The sequence below is a fragment of the Taeniopygia guttata genome, chromosome 1A (assembly GCF_048771995.1).
Source record: "Taeniopygia guttata chromosome 1A, bTaeGut7.mat, whole genome shotgun sequence".
Classification (NCBI taxonomy): Eukaryota; Metazoa; Chordata; class Aves; order Passeriformes; family Estrildidae; genus Taeniopygia; species Taeniopygia guttata.
The window spans coordinates 58,182,924-58,206,012 of record NC_133025.1 but is presented as its reverse complement, the minus strand read 5'-3'; the positions used below and the strand labels follow the sequence as shown (position 1 = coordinate 58,206,012).

General features: G+C 40.2%; 1 protein-coding gene across 2 annotated transcripts in view; it reads right to left on the bottom strand.

The window, feature by feature from the left end:
* Positions 1 to 3,171: 3,171 nt before the first annotated feature.
* Positions 3,172 to 23,089, bottom strand: part of BCAT1 (branched chain amino acid transaminase 1) — a 60,280-nt gene continuing 40,362 nt past the window's right edge. Inside the window, exons 8-11 of one of the 2 annotated variants that reach the window (XM_002197715.7) lie at positions 17,544 to 17,629; positions 15,716 to 15,856; positions 14,533 to 14,607; positions 3,172 to 10,515 (exon numbers count right to left, since the gene is read on the bottom strand). In XM_002197715.7, the coding sequence (XP_002197751.3) occupies positions 10,474 to 10,515; positions 14,533 to 14,607; positions 15,716 to 15,856; positions 17,544 to 17,629 (344 nt within the window). In that variant the 3' untranslated portion in view covers positions 3,172 to 10,473. The remainder of the gene's footprint in view (positions 10,516 to 14,532; positions 14,608 to 15,715; positions 15,857 to 17,543; positions 17,630 to 23,089) is intronic. The other variant, XM_030263356.4, reaches the window with a different exon arrangement.

The window sequence follows — 23,089 nt, the reverse complement described above, 5'->3', positions numbered from 1 at the left end:
ATCCAGAACAATAGGATGGTCAGAACCCCATCCCTAGAGGTAAAAAATCCTAGGACAGGAGGCTGATCTGTGACATTTTTCAGCAAATTTTAAAGCACTAAGGTTTCCTAAATAGATGGGCATATTTTTCACTGTCTGCTCTAGTCAGTTTTCAGACATGCCCTCATGACACAAAATCTTCAAAAGGTCCTTTCTTATCCAACCTGGGATTTCACAGTAAAGCAAATATTACAGACTTCACTGAGGCACAAGGCTTGTATGAGCTAAAGGAAGGTTAAAAAAAAATAACCCGGAATTCAGCAGTGACTTAAGCAAGGTCTGGTGCATTAAATTTTAAGAGCCATCATAAAAGTGTCTAGCACCTGGGATATACTTAAATCCTGATGTTTCAGAGGGGCTAATTTCTGAACTGGCTTCAGATCCTACAGACAAATGCTGCTGTGGCTAAGAGAGCAGCCCTGCAATTCCTGTCTATGGCACCTGGGCATGTGCTTTTGCCTTCCCGTGGCCAAGCAGGGAGCTGGGCACCCTGCAGCTGGTACAGTGCCAGCAGTGCCGCAGAGGGGAGCTCAGGGATAGGGCAGCTGGGAAGGAGTGGAGCCATCCTCTTTGTCACCCTCAGAGCTCAGAAATCAAGTTAGGCTCTGAGCTAACATCAGTTGTAGTCCCTGCTGAAACTGGCGCTCCCACTGGCTCTGCTTGGTGATGAGCTGTGTAAATGTCACCTAAAGGGCAGCTAAGTCACAGTCTGATTTAAGACTTGTGTGGCACAGTAGGTGAATTTCACCCCTGTCAAAATGAGTGTCAGAACTGCCCTGACTGTTTTACAGGGGATGGTGCTTCTGGGAGTGGCAGCCTCCCAGCACATATTTAATGTGCACATCTATAAAGGGCAGATATAAAATCAACTCCCTCACACACAACAATCCTGATCATGCCACAGCTTCACCTGCACATCTAGATCAGGGCTCTGCCTACATCTGCCTTTAGGCAGACCCTAAAGCTCCCTGAATGAACACTTGCTGTGTACTGAGGATGGCTGGTCTGTTCTGAGCATTCAGAGTGTCACTTCATAGATCCCACCCAAAAATCAGTATTGGCCTCATCAGCTTTGTCTTTGAAAGGCCATGTCTTCTAGGCTGTCAGTATGCACCCCTGCCTTACTTACACCACTAACTGTTAACTCGCTAAGAAGACAACTTAAAATTTTTATTACATTACTTATGTAGTATCGAAATTTAAAGTGTGGGTGCACTTTACAGTCTGTGGTTAGAGCTCATTTGAAATATTTTGTTGTGTGTTTCTCCTTTAGGGTTAGGTAATTATTTATCTCACAAATACTCAGTTTGATCCTTTCTTTGCCTGTAAGTTTTCTTCACACCATTCTAAAACAAAAAAAGGGGGTTAACTTACACCACAATCAAAGTTTAGGATAACTGTCTAAATAACACTAAGAGCTTGAATAAACCAGTTGAATCTTCTGAAAGAATTATGTCATGTGCAAAATGAGAACTGTTAATAAACAGAAGTTATTCTGAAATAATTTCAGAACAGCTTCCTTGAAAGCTCAGAATTTAAAATCCCTATTTTGTACAGATATAGTATAGTACCACCTGCAGGTGAAGCATGGCAAACATTTTCTTACCAAGCACTAAAAACCATTTCCTTGGGAGAGAGAGCAGCAGACACACTTTCCACATTCCTGTGTCTTTTACAAGTTTGTCATTGGAGAAGCACCAGAACAACGAAGGTACTACTACAGAAAATTCTGCTCTTCTTGGCCAATGGGGTAATTCATTAACAGCTGTTAAAAATCATCACTGTGATGCCACAATATGAAAACAGTGAGCAAAATTAAAGGGAAAAGGAAAGCTTCAATTTGACACTTTTGTTGATATGCTCTTAAAATCGGCATTTCTAATTCTGACTGCCTATACTGGAATCCCCAAAATTTTTTCTCATGCCTTCGTTATATGAACACTGGCTGTTTGCTTTCTGCTTTGCCCTCTCACTGTTACTATTTTAATTAAAACTGAGGGTTTGGGAGTTTTTTTTTGTCACATCAACTTTACAAGGGTTTTATATCCTGGATCAAAGCTCTCAGAATTGGTACCTTCCAGCCCCAACAACACAGTGCTGGTGGTGATTCTGCAAGTGCTTTACTGGACAGAGATACTGCCTGCTACTGAGATATTTCAAATGGGAGGAAAAACAGAAAGTATTTTAAAATATTGCTAAAAGGCACAGGTTAGTCTCTGAAGCCCACTCAGCACCTTTTATGATCAATCCTCAACTTATTACTACTTGGGATAGGTAAGGTTTGAAAGCTGGGGCTCAAGCTGGAATTCAGAAAGGTTCCCTTAGGATGAAAAGGGGAGAGGCCAAGACACAGGAAAGAAGTCAGATTCCGACATGTTAGGTTCATTCTCCTAGCAGTAATTAATAACCCTGAGTACTTACCTATCTATAGCTTCTTTAAAGTGTCCTGTGTCCATGCCAGCTTTCTATGAAGTCACCAAGAACTAAACCAGGTGGAAAATGTACCCTGATTCCTTTACTACAGCATGGATGAGTACTACTTTTAATCACAGTATTCTCTTCCCTGGAGAGGGGGAATACGTAAAGTTTTTTTGTAAATATAGCCACTACACATGGCAAATATCAAGATTTTAATGACACTCACTTCCAGTACCTTCCATCTTCAAAAGGCTTCCCACTCGTAAAACTATTTGGGAGTGATGACTGTTCAAAAATGTCCTGTGAAGTAAGTGTTCCAAGTATAAAGCTGTTGTCTGGCATTCTCTCCCTTGACTTCATCACCCCAAACCCTTAGAATGGGAGCTGTATTCAATCACTGCCACACAGTCCTGGCATATTAAAAACTGTTTCATGACTACATGGTTAGCAGGTAGGTACTTTTACTGCTTAATTTGTCCAGCATTTTATTGTAAGTGAGATAACTGGCTCAGCCTCCAGGCTTGGCAGGGTAGGTGCATGTCTGCCACTTCAGCCTTGCTTTGCTGCTCTTACATGCCACACTTCACCCAGCCTTCTTCACCACACTTCTTTTAATCCAGCCTTCAAGAATTTATTTCATAGCAGCTCCCATCTATGGCATAATTACACTTAGTTAGCTCAACACCAATGGTTTCATAACATCCCACAAACAGGTGCCAATTAAATTCCTTTATTGGAGACAGAAACATTGAATAATTACAGATTTGATGAGGAAAACCGCAAATAGTACAGACTGTTTCTACTGCCAGCAAAATACAGTTCTTACAGGTTTTACAGACATACAAATAGTGCTTCTTTCATGCCAGACGGTTGCTACATAACAATGCCATTAGGAGCTCTAAATTGTGCTTCTACAAAACCTTTAGAGAATAATGAGGTAGAGTTTCCTTTAGTTTATCCAGTACTTTTTTCACACATCTGTCCTTTACTGCTTTTATATGCTTCAGATTCTCGTAAAACACCCAGTTCACTTTCAACATTTGAGAAAACAGAGATCCTTCGGAGGTGTTTACTTTTCCCTCCCTAAGTTGCTAATTTCCCACTGCTTATGTGCCACAATTTCAGTAACCACTACTGCACCCTTCTAAATGTCTCAAAGGTCAAGCAGGTGGGGACTTCTGGCTTTCCAACATAAATTGTTTGTAAATAGCTTCAGATGAAACTCTAACTTGTCTCCATCATGGCAAAGAACCTTCTACATTTTGTCACTCAGTGGCCAAGGTGAGTCCAAGCTGTCTCCGCGGGAGACAAAGGGAACAGATGCACCCTTTGTGAACATTCTGGACTAAGAAATAGTGTTAGTGATGTGTTTGTCTCCTACTTGCAGCTCTAGCCAACCACTGGGCTTATCACAAATTATGGGAAGATAACACATCAGTGACCTGTTAGGTGGTATGGAGCATTAGCTGTTTGACCAAATATTCCAGTTTGAGAACACATAAAAGTATGTTGCAGCTTTCAGCGAAGATACAGGGGCTCAGGCTGAAAATGCAGGCACAGATGGAGGTGTTTAAGCAACTGAATAAGAGCATTTTTAAAACCAACATCAGTCGCTGATCCTGCTGGATTTCTGACGTGCCAGGGTGGTGCCTCAGCTGGACTGAACAAGAGCGGCTATGACGTGCTGCTGACCTCCTGCCTCACTGACCTGATGGGTATTTTCACTCTTGCTCCTGGCATGCCTCTTCCTGACCCAGCAGACTTTTCACTCCCTGCTCTGGCCTTTGCTGCCAGCACTAAGTGCTTTGTTTAGCACAAGCAGGGTGCAGTTACTTCACCCAAAGTGAGCATGATTCTAGTGGTGACCAAATCACAGTGACCAGGGGATTTGGCATACAGGAAGGAGGTGATTACATAAAGAATGTTTGCTTTCTTCTTATAAGCTACTGCAGTATGATAGTGTAAGACAACAGTTCAGCAACACTGTATCAAAACGCTAAAATGAAAAACGAAATTTTTATAAAAAGATGCAAAGTTTAAAAGATTCCATGCTCATACCTCAATCACTTTGATCATAAAAGGATCGAAAATCTTTTTCTGCAGGACAGTACTGCCTGAGAAAAGCTTCTGAGCTCCTCTACCTCCCCCTGAAATGACTGCTCTAAGCCTGACAGAATCAGGAACTATACAGAGTTAGTGTTAAGAGAACCAGCTCTTAGAAACTTCCCCAACTCTTACTCAGGAAAACAAGCAATAAGCTTATTTTATCAACTATTCCCTGCATACCTCTTTGGTAAAAACCAAAAATGGCCAGTGCTGGTAAACCACTTAGAACACTATTCAAATGCTTGCACAAAGTTGTCTTCCCTGTTTCTACCTTAACTTTACCCAGCAAGTATTTTAAAGGCTTTAAAATTTTAAATCAAAGTCTTAAATCTTCCTTAAGATCTTCTCATGAACATGAAATTTAAGAGACTTTTTTTTTAAAGCATGGCATGAAAATGCAGGATTGTGGTAAAAATCAGACATGACAAATTAAATTTTAGTGTAAGCAAAGAATATAAATTCATGTTCAGAGAGAACCATGCTGTTACTACTGGGGAATATAATTACCATTACTTTTTTAGTATATTTATGTGGTTACCCTTGCTAGTGTAATTAATGAGATTTCTGTTTATCTGAGCTACTAATTCCAAACTTAATTCCAAATCTATTGACTATCTTATTTCAAATCTATTTACTGTTGTTATTTAGGATTGCTCCTTATCTGCTAAGCCCCAATGTCCTAATGTACCTGACTGTTCTAGCTCAAGGTAATGCCCAAGTTAGTTCTGTTTGCTTTTTATGGAGCTGGGGATATATTTGCCAAGTGTACTATAGATGCCACTCAGATTTTGCAGTCAGAGAAAATATTCTGGAATTCTTACTAATAAGAATCATGCTCAAAGCAAGGCATGGACAGGAGGACTGATACAACAGTATTTTTCACCAATGCAATGCCAGTATTCTCTTCTGCTCTTATGGCTAAAAATTACAAATAACTTATTAAGAAATTTTTGAGTTTAAATTGTTTAGAACCTATGAATTATTTTTCTAAATCTTGAGGTTAGAGACAAAATACAGTAAAACACCGATCTTTCACACCTCCAAATTGGTAAGCACTGCAGTACAGCGAATTTTTGATCAAGATGGATAAAGAGGTCTGTCTCAGTGCTATGAGTGCACCTCTAATGTAGTCCCATGCTCATGACTTTACACTGAGAGGTGTCCTGATTCCTTCAAGTATCACTTTTCCAATAGGATGGCCCAGTCTGAGATTAAGTTCTCTTGTCAAGGTCATTCTGTATGCTAATTTTTATATTCTACATTTGTTCCACATTTGTGGGTTTATGCAGCAAACCTTGAATGTACTTCTTATTTAAATAACATTTTTTCCGTGCATAACCAAGTTAGTTTATTCTAATGTGACCCTTGAAATACTGGACTTTACAGGGCATATTTCTTGTTGCTTAAAAAGCTTTTTCTGGAAAGCTTAATTTGATCTGTAATGAAGTAAGTTTTTAAGCAAAAGTTTGGATTAGAGTTAGAAGTGGTATAAGTGGCAGTACTAATACTCTGCACTCAGAAAGAGTTTAGGTAACTTGTCCAGGGTCACAAAGTCAGTGGCAGTCTGTTCAGGGACTACATGCTCTGGTGGTAAAGCACAATTCTGATCCCTCAACAGCTGGAATACAAAAACTACCTTTTTTGTTGTTTTATAACCATCACTACTGCTAAAAGCAAGAAGAATGCCAATTTGCTTAAATAGTCACTTTTAGATATGAGACAGCAAAAGAAAGCTGGGGAAGAATGGGTGCAAGCGAGAGAAAGACAGAAAGGAACAGGGCAACAACTATCTCAGGGCATCACTTACAGCTGCCACTTCTCAGGACATCGGCCTGCCACCAGAACATTAAAACTTACCCTTAGCAGGGTGCATCCCATGCAGAGAAAGGCAGTGTACCATAGTCTGCCAGGATGTGCCACTAACTCTGTACACCTCTGTGTACTACTCCAGAGCCAGGCACAGTGAACAGACAGTTCACATTCAGCAACCTGCTGGGATTATGCAATTGTTTTGGAGAGGCCATTGAATTCAAGAGGGTTCCTCCTCTAATGAAGTAGCTCTGAGATCAGTCCCAGCTGGTTTTTTGTCTACCTCTTGGAAGACAGACATTTCAAATAACTTGCACTCCAAATCAAGACTTTCAAGTATCACATTTTTCCAAATTACCATTCTTCATGCCTGAGGATAAATAATAAAAATAACTATACAGAAAAGGACCCATGATATCTCTATGTTGAATTAGGCAAACCCAAGCAAGAGGTTATATACAAAGAGGAGGAATGGCTGATAACTGCTTTTTGGCTTGAGATAGTTAAACAGGTGTAAACAAAGGCTGGCAGAGAGATCTCACTACCTTGCTTTTGCCTCATCAGTCCTCCCTTCTATACTCCAGAAAAGACATGTTTGTTTTGCCCTGCTATGGACGGAACAAGTTGTCTACCCTAGGAAACTTTATCAGCATCCTCACCTGGGTCTGTCCCTGTCAATTCTCAGTGAGTTTGCCCTCACTGCAGTTAACAATCTGGTTAAGTAATGCCAGTTGCTGAAGCTTATCATAATTCTTGGCACCAGAATGGCCTGTAGAAATGCCATGAAAATTCTGTTATTTGAAGGACGTTTTTCCTAGTCATGAATCATGCTAACCGAACTGAAAATTAAGGACATGCTCAATACAGGAAATAATAATCAAAAGAATGGAGAAAAAAGAACATATGAAAATTAGATTTCATTATTATCATTTTAAAGTACTAGTGTTTGTAAAACATAAGCATGTGAAAGGCTGAATCTCATCTGATCAACCCAATTAAGCATTAAATAATCGCAGCCAATTATGCAAATATCACATAACAATATTAATTTGTTGATCTTTTTTGAACAGTTTCAAATTTCGCTAATGTTAGACTATCTTATGTCTTAAATTATCAATTACCAGAACCATAACTAAGTGATGAAGAAGGGATAATTGCCTAGCTATGATGTACCATACTCCTTCTATGTAAATCTGTTGCAATTAAACAAATAGGGCACATGGAGAAAAGATGTGCAGATGTTCTTCTACAATCTGTTACCAGCTCAGGGAATACCACAGTTCCCTCCTAAATTTTACAAGTGAAAACAAGGAGACTGCAATATCAAATACTGATTGTTATAAACACATGTTATTTCTTTCCTTTGGTTAATGTGATAAAATGCACTGCCAGAATTCAGATGTTCAGCATGCAACATCAGAAGAATTTCCTGTACTATACTGTCCTGTCAGCTCTCTTATTTAGGTTTCAAAGTTAAAAATCTAAAACCTATTCCCCTGGAAACAAGCACAGCTTTAAGCTGACACAGACAGCGCAAGGCAATCAACCAAGATGTTAAAGACAACAATTAACATACACACACTCCACGTTTTCATTCTTCCCTGGGAGAAAAGACCACTCATTTCTGTGGGTCATTGCACTATCAACTCTCCTCATTTTGAAGTCTGCATCAGCAGAAAAAAGAGAGGTGTCTCTCTGGTCAGTGCAGGAAACAGTGCAAAACACAACAAATGAAACCACCTGGTTCTTTCATGTTAAATGACTTGCAACCAATTTAAGGAAGTTTTACACAACTTTCAGGTTTACTGTTCAGTAAAATAACTCTTCTTACTGGTCCTTGTTCCTTCTGCCTAGTGAATAGATTGCTGCTGGTATGCTGAGGGCTCTATGGGGATTTTTTGATATATGGCATCATTTATCAACTCTGTCAAAGCTGAGACGTTCAGGTATTGCACAACCACTTTGCCATGCATCTGAAGTTAGATAGTTTCACTTTTCCATTTGCTGCATTTGCAAAGATGAATTTAAGGGAAGATTACTCAGCGCCAGTAAGCCACAAATGGTTGCTCATTGCATCATCTTTAGAGAGCTCCACGCCACACTCTGGTTAAAGGCACTCTTTAATTTTGATACTGCCCTCATTGGGTAAAACTCTCTACCCCATGTTGCACCTTGATATATTCCCCATGGTTATTTTTCCAGCCATCCAATTAAATAAAAGGAAAGACTACTAATTAAAGGAAAGACTATCCGGCAGCTTATAACACATAGTAAGATACTGAACAAAGACCAGCAGAGGATACAGATTCAAATGGTCACAACACTGTGGCTACTGTGAGTGAAACAACATTTTATGTTTACAGTTGTAGACTAAAGAAAAAATTATCCATCAATTTTTAACAATAGTTACATTGTCAGAGAGAACCTTCAACTGTTCTTCATTAAAAGATCAGACTGGACTGCAGTCAAAGACAGGAAAAATCAAGATCTGAGGGAGCAGAAGAAAGTGATGGCTAAGGAGGGGTCTTCAAAATGTGACCAAAAATGAACAGGAAGCCATAAGGCTGCTCTTCATCAGCTGCATAAGGCATGGATGGTCCACTAGAAATTATATTTTGCCTTTTTAAACTATGTTAACAAATGCCAGTAACTACAAAGGACTTATTAAGCATGGGAGAGATACTGTTGGTCTCAAAAAAATTAAAGTGCTAAATGTTTCCCTTAATACTGGTGCATCTCTACTGCAAACTAGAACAAGAAATGTTTCACTTTTACTTCTTATAGGACTTCAATAAAGTGTCAATAAAGTTCCACCAGTTTTATACTGAAGTAGCACTTTGAAACATTGATACAGAATACGGTTATCCTTTTTGGCAAGAGGTATCTTAAAGCTGTTCAACAAAGCTGTCTGCAGAAGGAGAAAGCTAATAAATATTGCAGGATGGTTTTTAGTGAACATTTGCAGAAGTTACTACCCCAGCTATGGGCTACATGCTCTGTATTGCTGCCAAAGAATCAAGACTGCATGTGAGAAAGCAGTATTCTATGAATTATCTGCTTAACCAGAATGAAATCAGGGTTTGAATGCAAACCTCTTTCCTTCTAGACATTTTCTGCTGACAACACTGCTTGCTCCTTAACAGGAAGGCCCTTCTACAGTACATGTGTTAAAGGAGGCTGGACACAGCAAGTATATGAAAGGGGTGAGGAAAACATTTTTTCTGATCCAAATTATCTGAGTGGATGATGGAAGAAACTCCTCAATCCAAAGGTTTGGTTGCTGTGAAGAATGGTTCAATTTTCACAGCCAAAGCTGTCTAATTTCACTTTCTAGACATTCACCTGGAAGGCAACACAGTGTGTTGTCCACTTGGGCTCTGCAGAGCCCAGCTCTGCTAGGCCAAAGGGGAATTTTTATCTCAGCAGGGCCTGACACAGCCTCTTTAAATCACGTCTAGAAGGATGTACTCAACTCTTAAGAGAGGAATGCTCTGCCCAAGCAGCCACTGCAAATCCCCAGAGAGGAAAGGGCAATAGGCCAGCAGGGACCATCTTGCAGGCTAGACTGACTCAGAGAATTTTGGGCTACAGGCTAGCGTTATTGGACAGAGTATGAGGGCACTAACAAGCTATGCAAACTCAGGAATCTCCTATACAAGCAGAGTATGAGAGGACAGTGTATGGCTAAATTTGTTTCCCAAACACAGAGCAAAAGGCAGAATAATGTCAACAGAACCCCGTGGGCAGCTAACAGGCAATATCCTCATGTGACACATGTTCTGTTGGTGGTGGCAGTAAACAAACCAAACTGAAGAGCAGTTGAAGAGCATTTTACAAGTTTTCAGACTGTATATAAGGAGGCACTAAGAAAACCATTGGGAAGGTTCTATTGCTAACATTTAGCACCTCTACCAAGAAGACAGGCTTCTACCAAGAGGATTACAGTAGAAATCAAAATGATTGTGTTCACATTTGCCAGATTGTGGAAACAATCATCCTGGCGAGCAAATTGATACTGGGACTATGCTATGCACTGGCAACTAGAGAATTTGTCATTGTTCAGACGTCAGGTCTGTATGGAGGGTCTGAACTCTGCCACCTTCATGACACCAGCACTGCCCAGTCGCTGTCTTCTCTTCCATACTGAAATAAAGCAAAAAATGAGGTTTAAAAACAAAAGTTAAAAGAATCAGTGTATGCTTATGATAACGTCTTATGTCTATCCTCAGAAATGTTAATTTTCACTGCTCTGGTAGTAGTTTATACTATTTTTTATGCCTTTACTTGCCTTTGATTTGGGCACAGACTAAAGATAGCTTGCTTTACCCATATTACAATAACTGGCTTAGGAAGGAGCAGAGCTGATACTCGTTACAGATGACACAGAACAGTCCTGCTTCACTTCCATCAGTTTAACGCAGTTACTCCCTGAGGCCTGCTCACTAATTCACTCATAACTATGCTGCAGCTCAAGCTCCAATAAACGCATTTCATTTTATTTCTTTTTATTGTCAAGGTGGCTTTTTATTACAACATTCTGATTGAATGTGAAATAAAACCATCACAAATACCACAGAGTACAATTAGGGAGAATTGTAATCCAAAACAAAACAAGTGGTCTTTCCGTACACAAACAAATGGGATCACCAAGCAGAAATGAAGGCAACCTATGGCATGCAGCCATATCCACTTCCAGGGGAGGATTCAGCCCCAAGGCAGCACTTTGGATAGCTAGACTGGTTCCATGTTCTAAAGCTCTGTCAGAAGCCCTGTAAACAATGCTCCAGAGAGACCCCAAAACACACACAGGGCTCAAGTAGGTAAATAATTCAGAGGTGGAGAGACAGCAGCAGATGGGAGTCCCTTCCCTTATGGTGTACTCAGGGAGCTTGAAAACATCTTCAACCAAGAAATGAAAACTGATTTTAGAGGCTTTATGTAGGCTAAAAAGATCACTTAATTTCTCCAGAGTGAAAAAAGTTCCTCCAATACAGGTTCTGCATCAGCAGGAAAAGAGGTAACAGGTCACGAAAGCAGGGAAAAGACAGCAGCTCCAAATCAGGATGAGCCAGAAGAAAGACACTTCTAAATCCACAAAGGAATGGTGTTCAGTGGGTTCGTGTTTTACTCCATCAGACAAGGCATCTAACTGACCTTCGTAATTATCACATCTACTTCTTCTTTTCATTATTAGTTCTGCTGCTCCTGTTCTGCAGTTGCAGTTATTTGTAAATTTTGTTATCTTTAGGCAGCAGTATCATCTGATGCTCTGATACATAAATTGTTGCAAGGACCAGTCTGAGCTGCCATTTGACTAAAGTTTGCACCTTCTTCCAGAATTAAAAGGGGAAGGTAGTTGCATTACCACAATGAAAATAATTTCCTTCTGCAAATAAAAGCAGATTTAGCTTCCATTTTTAATTCTTTCAAGGGCTTTGTGATCTCAGGCTAGTCAATCTGGTCCCTCTTCCCCTGTCCATCACATCCAGCTCATTCTTAGTAAAAATTAACACATACATGGTTCTTTCCTGGTTGGTTTTCACTGCCCAGAGAAAGAAAAGGGGTCTGATTAAATGTCTCTTCTCTGCTGTCTTGCCTGCAGTGTTTAAATGCATTTAATAACATGTAGCATAATCAATATATCTTATTTTCTATCCATCACTTCCAAGCTGCAGCTTAATCCATGTCTTAAAGGGCACAGCAAAAGCTTGTTTATTCTCAAGCATGGATGCAAACCCACAAAACCATGAGTGGTATTCCCAGAGAAAAGAACCTCATCCCTAAATCTTCCAACTCAAGCAGCTATGGAAGAGTGTACTATCACTGAGTCATTCATAAGCACACAATTAATTTATATAATGTATGTTCTTTAATTTGAAGTCTTTATCAGCCTTTAGTAATCATGATATCTAATCAGTGACAGGCAGGGAAATGTGTATTGCAGTGCCACCACTGTCTCTCTCAACTGGCATGAGAAATTGAATCAGTTCTGCCCATGAGTTTCTAATTTGTCGCTGCAGCTCTGGTTCCACTGAACAGCTGCTCACATCTAAAGACATCCCACTCAACACAGCAGACTTGCAAGAGAGCAGGATGAAAACAGACTTGGAAACATAACAATGAAGAGAATATGAAAATAATAAAAGCAGCACGTACTGTACATGAGGGAACTGGTATCATGACAGTGGATATGGAGCCTGCACCTTCTGGTCACAGGTTCACATGCAGGACATGGTGGTGCTGAGAATTCCTACTTTTTTACCAATTCCCATGGTTCAACATGAAATGGATACACTGCCCCAGTTCAGCAGAAACAGATACACTGCTCCAGGCAGCAGAACAGCACAGAGGCCAAAGCTGTGTTTGACTGCTGTTACTATTGTGCTTTATTCCTCAAAACTGGAAGATTCTTCAGAATTACAGCCTCAGATTGTCCAAATGATATGACAATAATCCAGTGATAATGCAAAGAGATCTGGGTTTATTTTTTTTTTTTCTCCTGGTAGAGAATATAGAAGATCTTGATCAAAGATTCTCCTTTGACATTTTAAGGTTATTATGTAGTCCACTTTTTGTGTTGCAGCACTGTTTTCAGTGCAACATCATGGGGTCCTTCTGGATATGAGCCCATCTCTCCACAGATAGAAAGGTGCAGAAACAACCAGCAACCACTGATTGATTCTTAATGGGGAAGCAACTACCAATCTCTTTAAAGTCAATGATTTTAGAAATGATTTTCAATGATTATGTCTTCTAACTCTCCTGATTTTTTAAAGAAGGGAGACAATCCAGAATTAAGATATACATAACAGTCCAGCATTTTCCAGGAGTAACAAAATTACTCCTGGCATGTAACAGATGAACACAGACTACCCACACAGCTGAAAGATGAAAAGGTCCACATCAACAGGCAAGTAAAGTGAAAAGGTCCCAGAAAAGTAATGTTTAGTAGCAATCCACACACTTTTTCAGCCTACTCCTGAGCCCTGGCTGGTGGTAGAACACCAGGGTGATAAGGCAAGAGGCAGTGGGCAGGAACTGATGCCTCGGAAGTTCAACCTGAACATGAGGAAGAACTTCTTTATCATGCAGTGACCGAGCAGTGGACAGATTGTCCAGAGAGGGTGTGGAAGCTCCCTCACTGGAGATACTCCAAAACTGTCTGGACACACTGCTGGGCCATGTGCTCTGGGATGATCCTGCCTGAGCTGGGACCAGATGACCACTGTGGGCCCTTCCAACCCGACCCATTCTGACACTCTGTGATCAGGGAGGGCAATGGAAGGATCCCTCAGGGAAAAGGTTGGATGCCTTTGTCTTACACTGACCACCGTCTCAAAGGGGAAAGACACAGATCACAGGATTACTGACAGGAACATAAAAATTTTAGTGGCAAATCTAAGAACACTTGGAGCCAAATATGTAGAACAGAAACCATCAGAGTCAATTTGAAGAAACCCTGGCAATACTGCCAAGCAACTGCTATCAAATCTTAAATAAAGGGGCTTTGTAACTTGCCAAGCTCTTCTCCTACCCAAATCCCCCACACCATAAACTACACTAAATAAGGAAAAAAAACCCAGGCAACTTTAATAAGAAGGGCCAGCACCTGCTGCTCATTGACTTTACCTGAAATGGTTCTTATGCCCAGACATGGAGATAAAGCACAGATTCCAAACAGACTTTGATATTAGCACATGACAGAGGAGGGAGGGAACTCCTTTAAGAATGAGAAGTGACCATGTGTTTAGAAAGATAATGAGAAATGGAAATGGTGATCAGCTGGCTGTGCCTAGTGAGTGTTTAACTGCTTTACTGATTAACTGTACTCATTTGTGATTGTGGTTAAGATGCTTCATAATCCTGTCTTTTTCCCTTAAAAAGCAACCTGTAACAACAGTATTAGATTTCACTGATTACAGTAGTACCTTGCAACTCCTACCCACCTTCCAAGATGAGTAGGGAAAAATTATACTATACTTCATCTCTACCATATTTTATCAAGGAAAGAAAATTGGCAGAATAATCACACTAGACAAAAGGATCTACATTACTATATAATGCCATCTATAGCATCACTACCAAAAATATTATTTTCCACTCCTTTGAAATGTTCATCTTTTATTATTTTACCTGGTTATAGAAGAGAAAACACCTTACCTGGATATCACTTAGCTTATTCAGGAAACGGGTTGTTACCTCAGGCCCATTCTCCATAGTTGGGATGTGCAAGTGCTGGCATGGAATAAAGGAGAGGGAGAAGGGGAGAGAAAGATAATAACATGTAGTAATAGCTTTACATATATATGAATCCCTTACGGTTACCAAAAATTTTAATAAATATTTATCATGCTGGCTAGCCCTCCTTATGAGAACGAAAGGGTGGTTAGTTTTGGGGTTTTTGTTAGGTTTTTGGTTGGTTGTTTTTTTTTAAACAGTTGATAAGACAGTGAAAAGTTAGAGTTAAACTGTTATGCTCCTGTTCAATAAAGGCCTTCAAGAGATCTGTCTGAAATGGAGGGAATATTGTGCAATCAAGAGTAGTAATAACATTATATACAGTATTTCATTTCAAAGTATATTGTGTAGAAATACAACACTTATATTTACAGTACTTCTCACTCAGCACCTCAAAGTCCCATATTATCTTATCATCAGGCAGTATCAATACATTTATTTTATTTTATTCATTCAGGAAATATCACCTAACAGACACTTATCATGTTTAGTGGACAAAGCACAACCCTTTATGCAGCTGCACTACCCCTAGTCCTCTGAACTAACTTTCTGCTGACGAAATAGCATCAAATCAGCATAACAGTCTGAATGCCTGGGGAATTCCACCTGTGCAGGAGAACTCTCCCATATGGTGAGCAGTGGGTGTAAGCAGCTGTGCACTGTCTTGAAATAGCTCTTTCACTGGAGCTGGGATCCCTGCAATGAGGGGTGAACAAGAGAGGAACTTGAAAAGAAAGGACAGCAGTGGTTCAGAAATTTGGTTCCCTGTAAAAGTCTTTTCTCTCCTCACCCTTCCCAGGCACCTTAGCAAAAAATACTGAATAAAAGAAATTTATTTTTCTACATTTGCAAACAGGCTGGGAACTGTTCTTTTCTTTCACTTTCCCAGAACTTGAGATTTTATATTTTCAGCTATTAGGAAAAACCCCAGATGACAAAAGTTCCCTCTGACAACCAGTAACTGACTTGGGAAACAACACACTGACACTGTTCGTCTTTCCAGGCAGTGCACCTTTTCTATATCCCTTGGCTTCAGTTGCAATTAACTGTGATAAAATTCAGAAGAAAGAAGGGAAGGGGTAAAAAGAAAGAGACATTTCCTTACCTTGCCCTTATATAAAATTTTAGAGATGGGACATACAATGCAAGCTGTTCCAGCACCAAACATCTCCTTTACTCTGCTCTCTTCCAAGGCAACTGTCAGGTCACTCATGGTGATGTATCGCTCAGACACTTTAAATTCTCCCTGCACAAGAAGCAGCAACCATAAAAATTGCAAAAGGTTTAAAAACATTACTGTTTTTGTTTTCTACACTGAAACATTTCCAGTACAACTTTTAGCCTATTGACAATAAGTCAAGCGTTGACTCTGATCTTGTGATCTTTTTAAACATGCCAGTATCACACAAGATAGATTTTCATCAGAAGAATGCTCTACAAAGATGCCAGTGGTTTGCCAGATGCAATGCTGATGATTAAGTGGCACTTCCCTCTGTTTTGGTGCAGAGTATCAGTATCACATTAGGGAATAACAAAGAAGAATAGTTCAATTGTTATGGCACACTGGATCTCTGTACTCATGGTCTCTAGCATGTTAAGAGTTTTTCCAAAGATTACTCAATTATATTAAGAGAGCCTCTGCATCCCACTCTCACACAGTTCCTAAGCAAGATACATTCTGTTGATTAATTTCACCTGCCAGGCCACCTTATGTGATCTATTTTTTTAATCCCTAGTGAAACATTCCACTGTAGCCTGCACACAGCTGTCACATACAAAAATTAAGCGTACTGCAGGTATGAGTAAAGGCATTTGCACTGCAGTCTTAATACTGGAAGTGTTTTACCTTCTACAAGAGTTGAAGAATGCACAGGAATCAATTGAAGGGATGTGTTTCAAGAAAAAAAAAAAAAAAGTCAGACTTTGACATTTTTATTTCATGCTCATGGCATTCCTGTTATCCCACTCTAAGAATAATCCCAGCCAAATCCAGGAGACAAGATACCGGGCTTGATGAGCCTTTGGCTGTGTAGCATCCTTGCCCAGTCTGCAATCAAATCTTTGAACACAGCAAGGCAGAGTTTGCTGCATCTCAAAGTATGATCTAGCCCCAAGTGTGCAAATAAGTTCTTGGATTGCTGCACTACAGAACAGGAACCAGACAGATGACTTCAAGACTGTGGCTAGGCAGGCTGCATGCTTGTTAGCAGAAACAAGGTTGGAAGCATGAGAACTAAATGCAGAAATAATGAGCTGATGACTGAAGGGTAGCTGTGGTCATGCATGGTAGTTCTTTGTTTCCTTGCTCTAAGTTGCTGGTACCAATGGATTTAATGAGAATTTTCAAGTTAAATACAGCATGGAGCTACTTTAACAAGCTTGGTATTGTTCTGTGTGACAGGTGTGGGTATTCTGGTGATGCTCCTGAGAATCCCTGCATTAGCACATCCTGAGCTCCCATTAGCTTAAAGGGACTGAGTGCATGCTCAGCAGGTTTTGTGAACACCACCAAGCTGTATGGTGGGCTGACAGGCTGAAGGGAAGAGGTGCCATCCAGGAGCACCTTGAAAGCAGGTTTTCTGACAGGCTGGACACAGCTCTGGACAAATCTGATCTTGTGCAAGACACCGGTACTCACTGCAGGGAGGCTACAATAGATGGCCATTAAAAGTCCTTTCCAAGGCCAGGCTGGATGGGCTCCGAACAGCCTGGGACAGTGTAAGGTGGCCTTGCCCATGGCAGGGGGCTGGAATGAGATGAGCTTCAAGGTCCCCTCCAACCTAGGCCTTTGTATGATTCTAGGCAGCCAGACTGATCTATGATCATAGGATTTAACCTAATCAGTTGAACTTCAGGACACTGAGCACCAGAAATGTTTACTTCTGCTGAAGTTATAACATGACAATTGAAACCATTACTGCCAGAACACTCACCCAGTTGCGTGCCAGATCCAAAATGCTTTGCCTTGTCACTCCTGGAAGGATGATGCCATCTAAAGGTGGCGTTGCCAGTTCATTTTCTGGCAAACAAAAAAGCATTGGTTGAAAAACAAACGAAGAAACAAACAAAAGTTTACTTATGTCACACCAAAACATGGGTCCCTTACAACTCAGGATATTCCATGATTCTGTGGCATCAAAACCAAATGCCCACCCTGTAAGATGCAACATTTATTAGAGGTCTCCAAGAACACAAACAGATACTCAGTTCAAGTAAGTTGCTGTTGTTGACTGCTTTTATATTAACCTTTTATTATAACCTTTAGATATTAATGTATTAAATATGTTTCTTCCCCAGCTTTTGGGAAGGGAAGAAACATATTTAATGCATGAATATACACATGCCTAATGCCTTGTAGGTGGGTTTTATTCCTCAGTGCATTGTACATATAACTGTGTAACTGCACTGTGTTTCCACTACAAACCATGAAATGGTTTAATCTCCAGAATCACAACAGAAAGGCAGGGGGAAAGTCATGACTAAAAATCCCATGGCACATCACAACTCTCCCTGAAATGTTTTACTTTATTCAGGAAAGATTTAGCACATCCACTTCACAGCAGCAATATGAAACATTTACCAAAAATTTTGAACTTCATTTAATGAACCAGCAAAGCAGTGGAAATTTTGTCAACCCTCCTTGGGAGGAGACTTCTTAATGATCCTTTGTTGTAGTCCAGACACCCTTTTGCTGTGCTCCTTTTCTACTTACACAATTAGAGGAATTCTAGGAAAAATCCAACAATGACAACAATAATTCAAGTTGTTCAACTGGTTTGGTTTGTTAGCTAATGTTTTTTGTTTGCTTTTGAAAAAGAGCAGTAGATAAATGTTCATCTAACAAAACTAATGAAATGGTTGATAAATGGCAAACAATAAACACTTGGTTAAACAATCCATGCTTGATAAATACATAAAACACAAGTTTGTATTTAGACTTTGTTCTTCCATCTCATCTCTGCAGCAGAGTTAAACTTTTTCATTTTAAGCCATCACATAGTATACTCATTAGTTTCTATTATCAGAGAAGACTGACCTTTTACTCTTTCCAGACAGATGCTTTTAAGACAGTCTCAAATTTGCATGAGAAGTTAAGGCATCCAGAGTCTTTCAGCAGTACTCTTCATATTTTTTCCTAACCATTTTATTTCCCTACTTATAATCCTTTTTCTTTCTTTACCTTATAATGATACTATCCCTGCTCAACAAATCCACAAGCCATTAAGAGTTTTGTTTATTTTTTACCTAGGTCCCATAAAAAAACCCAATAAAAACCTGAAGATATATACTTTATGCCCCCTTTCTCCCTGGCTGCAAAAAGATCACTGAATCCAGGCCTGACTGAACCATTTTCAAAGGAGAACCTCTCACTAGACTACTTCTACAGATCCCGTGAATAATTGCAGCTGGGTAGAAGAGAAAAACGTGGTGTTTCTCCTTCGTGTGTGGGAGCAGGTTGAGCTCAGCTGCTCAGTGCTGTTTCTAGCACTCAACAAAGTATTTCTGTGCACAAACACTGCCTGCCAGCTCTGGACTGAGAATATCCTGGGCTCCCCCACTCTGCAAGAGGGGGCATTGGGAGTTGGTACAGGATAGGGGAGGTGGAGGATAAAGTCACTGAATGTGCTACTCAGTGTCCACTCTCTCAGGAAATAATCTCTTACCTTCTAAAGCAACCACCCCTAAATTTATCAATTTGGACTCTCCTACCAACACGTCCATGTTCTTCTCATGAGGATCTACACACACATCAGTAATAGGTGTAAACTGCCATAACAAAATATATAGAAATGTTGCACTAGAACAGGCTGTATGTTCTGCTCTGGTTTGACTAGCCCACAGTGTCATTCCTCAACCTATCCCAGACTTCTAATTCCATCAGCCCTCTCTTCTTTCTCATACAGTCAGGAATAACAGCATTCCCTTTCTAGCATCACTCATATTTGTGATGCATGTCTGATCCTAATTCTGGCACAACTATCACAAGGAGAAGACTTTAAAACTTTCCATGAGGGCTCACCTGATTCTAAACACTGAAAACCTGATATTCTGCATTTGTGACCCAGTCACAATCTAATACACTCCTTTCTTTAATAGAAAACTTCAGATACTGTGGACTTTGAAACCAAAGATTGTGATTACACTTCTCTGTCTGGTGATGTTGCCACAGATCTTGCCCAGGACCTGTTTAAGCTCAATAACATTTACTAATTGATTTGAGATAGCTTGTAAAGGTGCCAGGCCAAACCAGCTGCCAAACAGCACTGATTAGACAGGACATGAAAGTCTCAAAATGTTCCAAGCAGGCTGCTCTGTAGGATTTTGTCAAGTGTACCTATGATGCCTACCAGCCTGGGGCCAAACCAGGTATCCAGCAGAGATGATAACACCATCCATCCAACACGGCATGCCAAAAGCTCATCTTCTCTGTGAACCGATGCCACACCAGGCTCCATATGACATCAGTGTGTCCATCTCCCAAAAAACAGACTGTGAGCTCACAGACTCCACTTGCCTTCTGAATTATTTTGATGGGCTTAAAATGTATAGCTGCAAAAAGCAGGAGCAGAGCATTTGAGGGGAAATGCCAGGGCTTCTTTTCAGCTGACTCCTGTTATAGTTCTACTAGCAGTACTGACCGCCCAGTGCCTTGTTAAACCTGCTATAGGCTTGCTCTAACAACAGAATTCCATCAGCGTGTTTAAAGGGGTTTTTAAAGTGAGGTCTTCCATGTTACACAACTTCAGCTTTTAAACACCTGTGCTTATGAATACAGAGCAGGTAAGATTGCACTCCTGGGATGCCTTCAGGACTAGTCAAGCTGTAACAATGCTGAGAAATTCACCCAAATATATATTTTAGCAAAGTGATACATTCCAAATGAACTTCAGGATCAAGGAGAACTCAGAAAACTGCATTTTTACAGGTATTAACAGGTAGTTTCTTCTACCAGCTTGTCCTGGGTCTTTGTCCTTACTTCCCCCAGGCTTTTCTTCAACTCTTCTTTCATGCAATCACTGCCTTTAGGTCTGTCTGGTAATTTGATTTCCTCAATTACTTTTTCATCCTTTGCTTTGTCTGCCACCTCATTCATTTGCTGCTCTCCCCTCCACTCTATTTCTGGGGCTCCCTATTAGAACAGAAGCTACAATCTTGATTTTGTTAGTACTGTAATTGTACAAGACACTTCTGTGGCACAACTAATATTCCAACTACAGAATATTTAGCAAACTTGCCTTAAATTTCACCTGATTGTTCCAGAAAATCTTTTAACCTATTTACTTTTTAATTTATGAAATTTTGAAATGGGGACTATTAATCACCATTTCGATTGCAGCACACAAATATTAAATAATGTACAAATACTATTTACAATGCCTTAACATTAAAGACAGAAGTAGAGCCCCAGTGGTTGGAAATCATTTTGAAGAAACTGAATTTTTCAAAACTGCACACAGATTTCATAGCTAGCAATCTTCAGGTTGGACATATGTTTAAATGTCAAGGTTTTCCATAAAGCCAAGTCTATATTCTAGGCAGAAGAACAGACATTGTGACAGGAAGCGAGTTTCAATGTCAAGAGCTTCCTGAGATAGTTACATGCTCTGAAGAGGCATGTGGGAGGGACTGTAGGGTGACTAAATTTTTCACTTAGTGAACATAAATAGGATTTGATGAATGAAGTATTTATGCAACAGCAGGGATTCAGTTTTGGCCATATTATAAGCCTCAGAGCAGCAGTGAGAATACAAGAACAATATGGAGCAAGACATGCTGTTTTACCAAAAATTTAGCTTTTTTTTTTTCCCTACTCCCTCCTTGATGTTGCAAACAAAACATTTTTTCAGGCTCCTCCTGCCATCCAGAACAATATGTCACCTTTAGGCACAAAGGCTGCAAGGAAAGCCTACTCCCACTGGGAGCATGGCTGTCCCTCAGTCCAGGCTTTACTGAGATAAGCCTCTGGTTACAAACTAAGGAGAGCAGTTCAGCTCCCAGCAGCGACCTCAGAACATACAAAGATGGGCATTTTCTTTTGATGATGATCCGATATTTCTGCCTCACTTTTTTTGATCCCTCTCAGCTGCAGCATTTGCTAACAAAACCAAACCCCAGTCTGAATGAGTGTCCTTTGTGAAGTGACAGAACACAATGACAAGTTCTAAATCCCCATGCAAAGCCACAGGCAGGTATGTGATGACACACGTTGGCAGCATGGGTGATTCTCAGCCAAAGATCCCACAGATTAAGAGTTACTCAGCACCCTGGGAGACAGCAAAGTGCTCCACAAGGATAATGCCCATGTCCTGTGAAATGACAGGTTTGCCAGCAGACAGCCCTCTTGGGTGGCAAGAATTACAAGTTGTTTGCTACAAGCACCTCACAATAGCACCATTGAGCACTGCACTGGTGGCACAGTGATTGGCAGGTCTTTGGAACAGCACGGGGCTGCAGCTACACCGCGTCATTCCAGCATATTCCTGGTTTAAGTACAATGAGAACATTGAATTCTAATTATGTCCCCGCTTCGGTGTCCTTCCCTGGGCAGAACGAGCCAAAATCTATTTTCATGTTTTTCCAGCTAAGTTCCACAAGGCATAAATTTGGCCATCTATATACACTGACAAATAAATGTCTAATATTTATCACTTCATTCATAAAGCTTCACAGACTTATTCAGCACTGAGGGAGCATTATCTCTCTTCTTACAAATGTGGTAAAGATTTTACAGAAGAACAAGCAACAGAACTGGAGATGGGAGTCAGGTAACTGGATCCCAATCACACTACATTATCCAAGGCACACTGTTATCCCCATAAAATGCTGCCTGTTTTCTGCAGAAAGCTGACAGTTTTCAAACGTACTCATGGCACTAGAATGAAATCACTCTGACCCCCACACCTACTGCCTTGCAAAAATTCAGTAACACTTCATTTTCTCTGAGAGAAGAAAATCACTTTTATTCAAAAAGAAAGTCTTCTTTCTTCTTGGGGAAAAAAAAAAAGGGAAGAAAAGTCTTTTATTCCCTTGCCAGTAGTCTTCCAAACCAGTTATCAGGTGCAGCTATCACAAGCATTGAATACTTGCATACCCAATGGGTGGTTTTGAGATGCTGGCTGGTTTTAATGGTTAATAGTTAGTTTTAATAGTTTAATCAGCATGTATCTTGTTCAGAGATGATTGTGGGTAGAAAAAGGTAAAAACAGGTTCAAGAATGATGAACATCTTGAAAGCATATTTGGAATATTAGTGATACCTGACACTCACTGACATGTTTCTCTCACTGCTACCACTGGACAGAGCTTCAAGTTCTTCAAAGAAAACAGTTTTGGATTGGATGCTGAAATACTTCTGGATATCATTCAGGAATATTTGACTGGCCAGCAAGTGATGATGGGAGCCACTCTTACTCAAAGCTACAGAGTCTGAAAGGTTGCACAGCCCTAAGTTGCCTTTTAGCACATCTGCACTGCTTCTG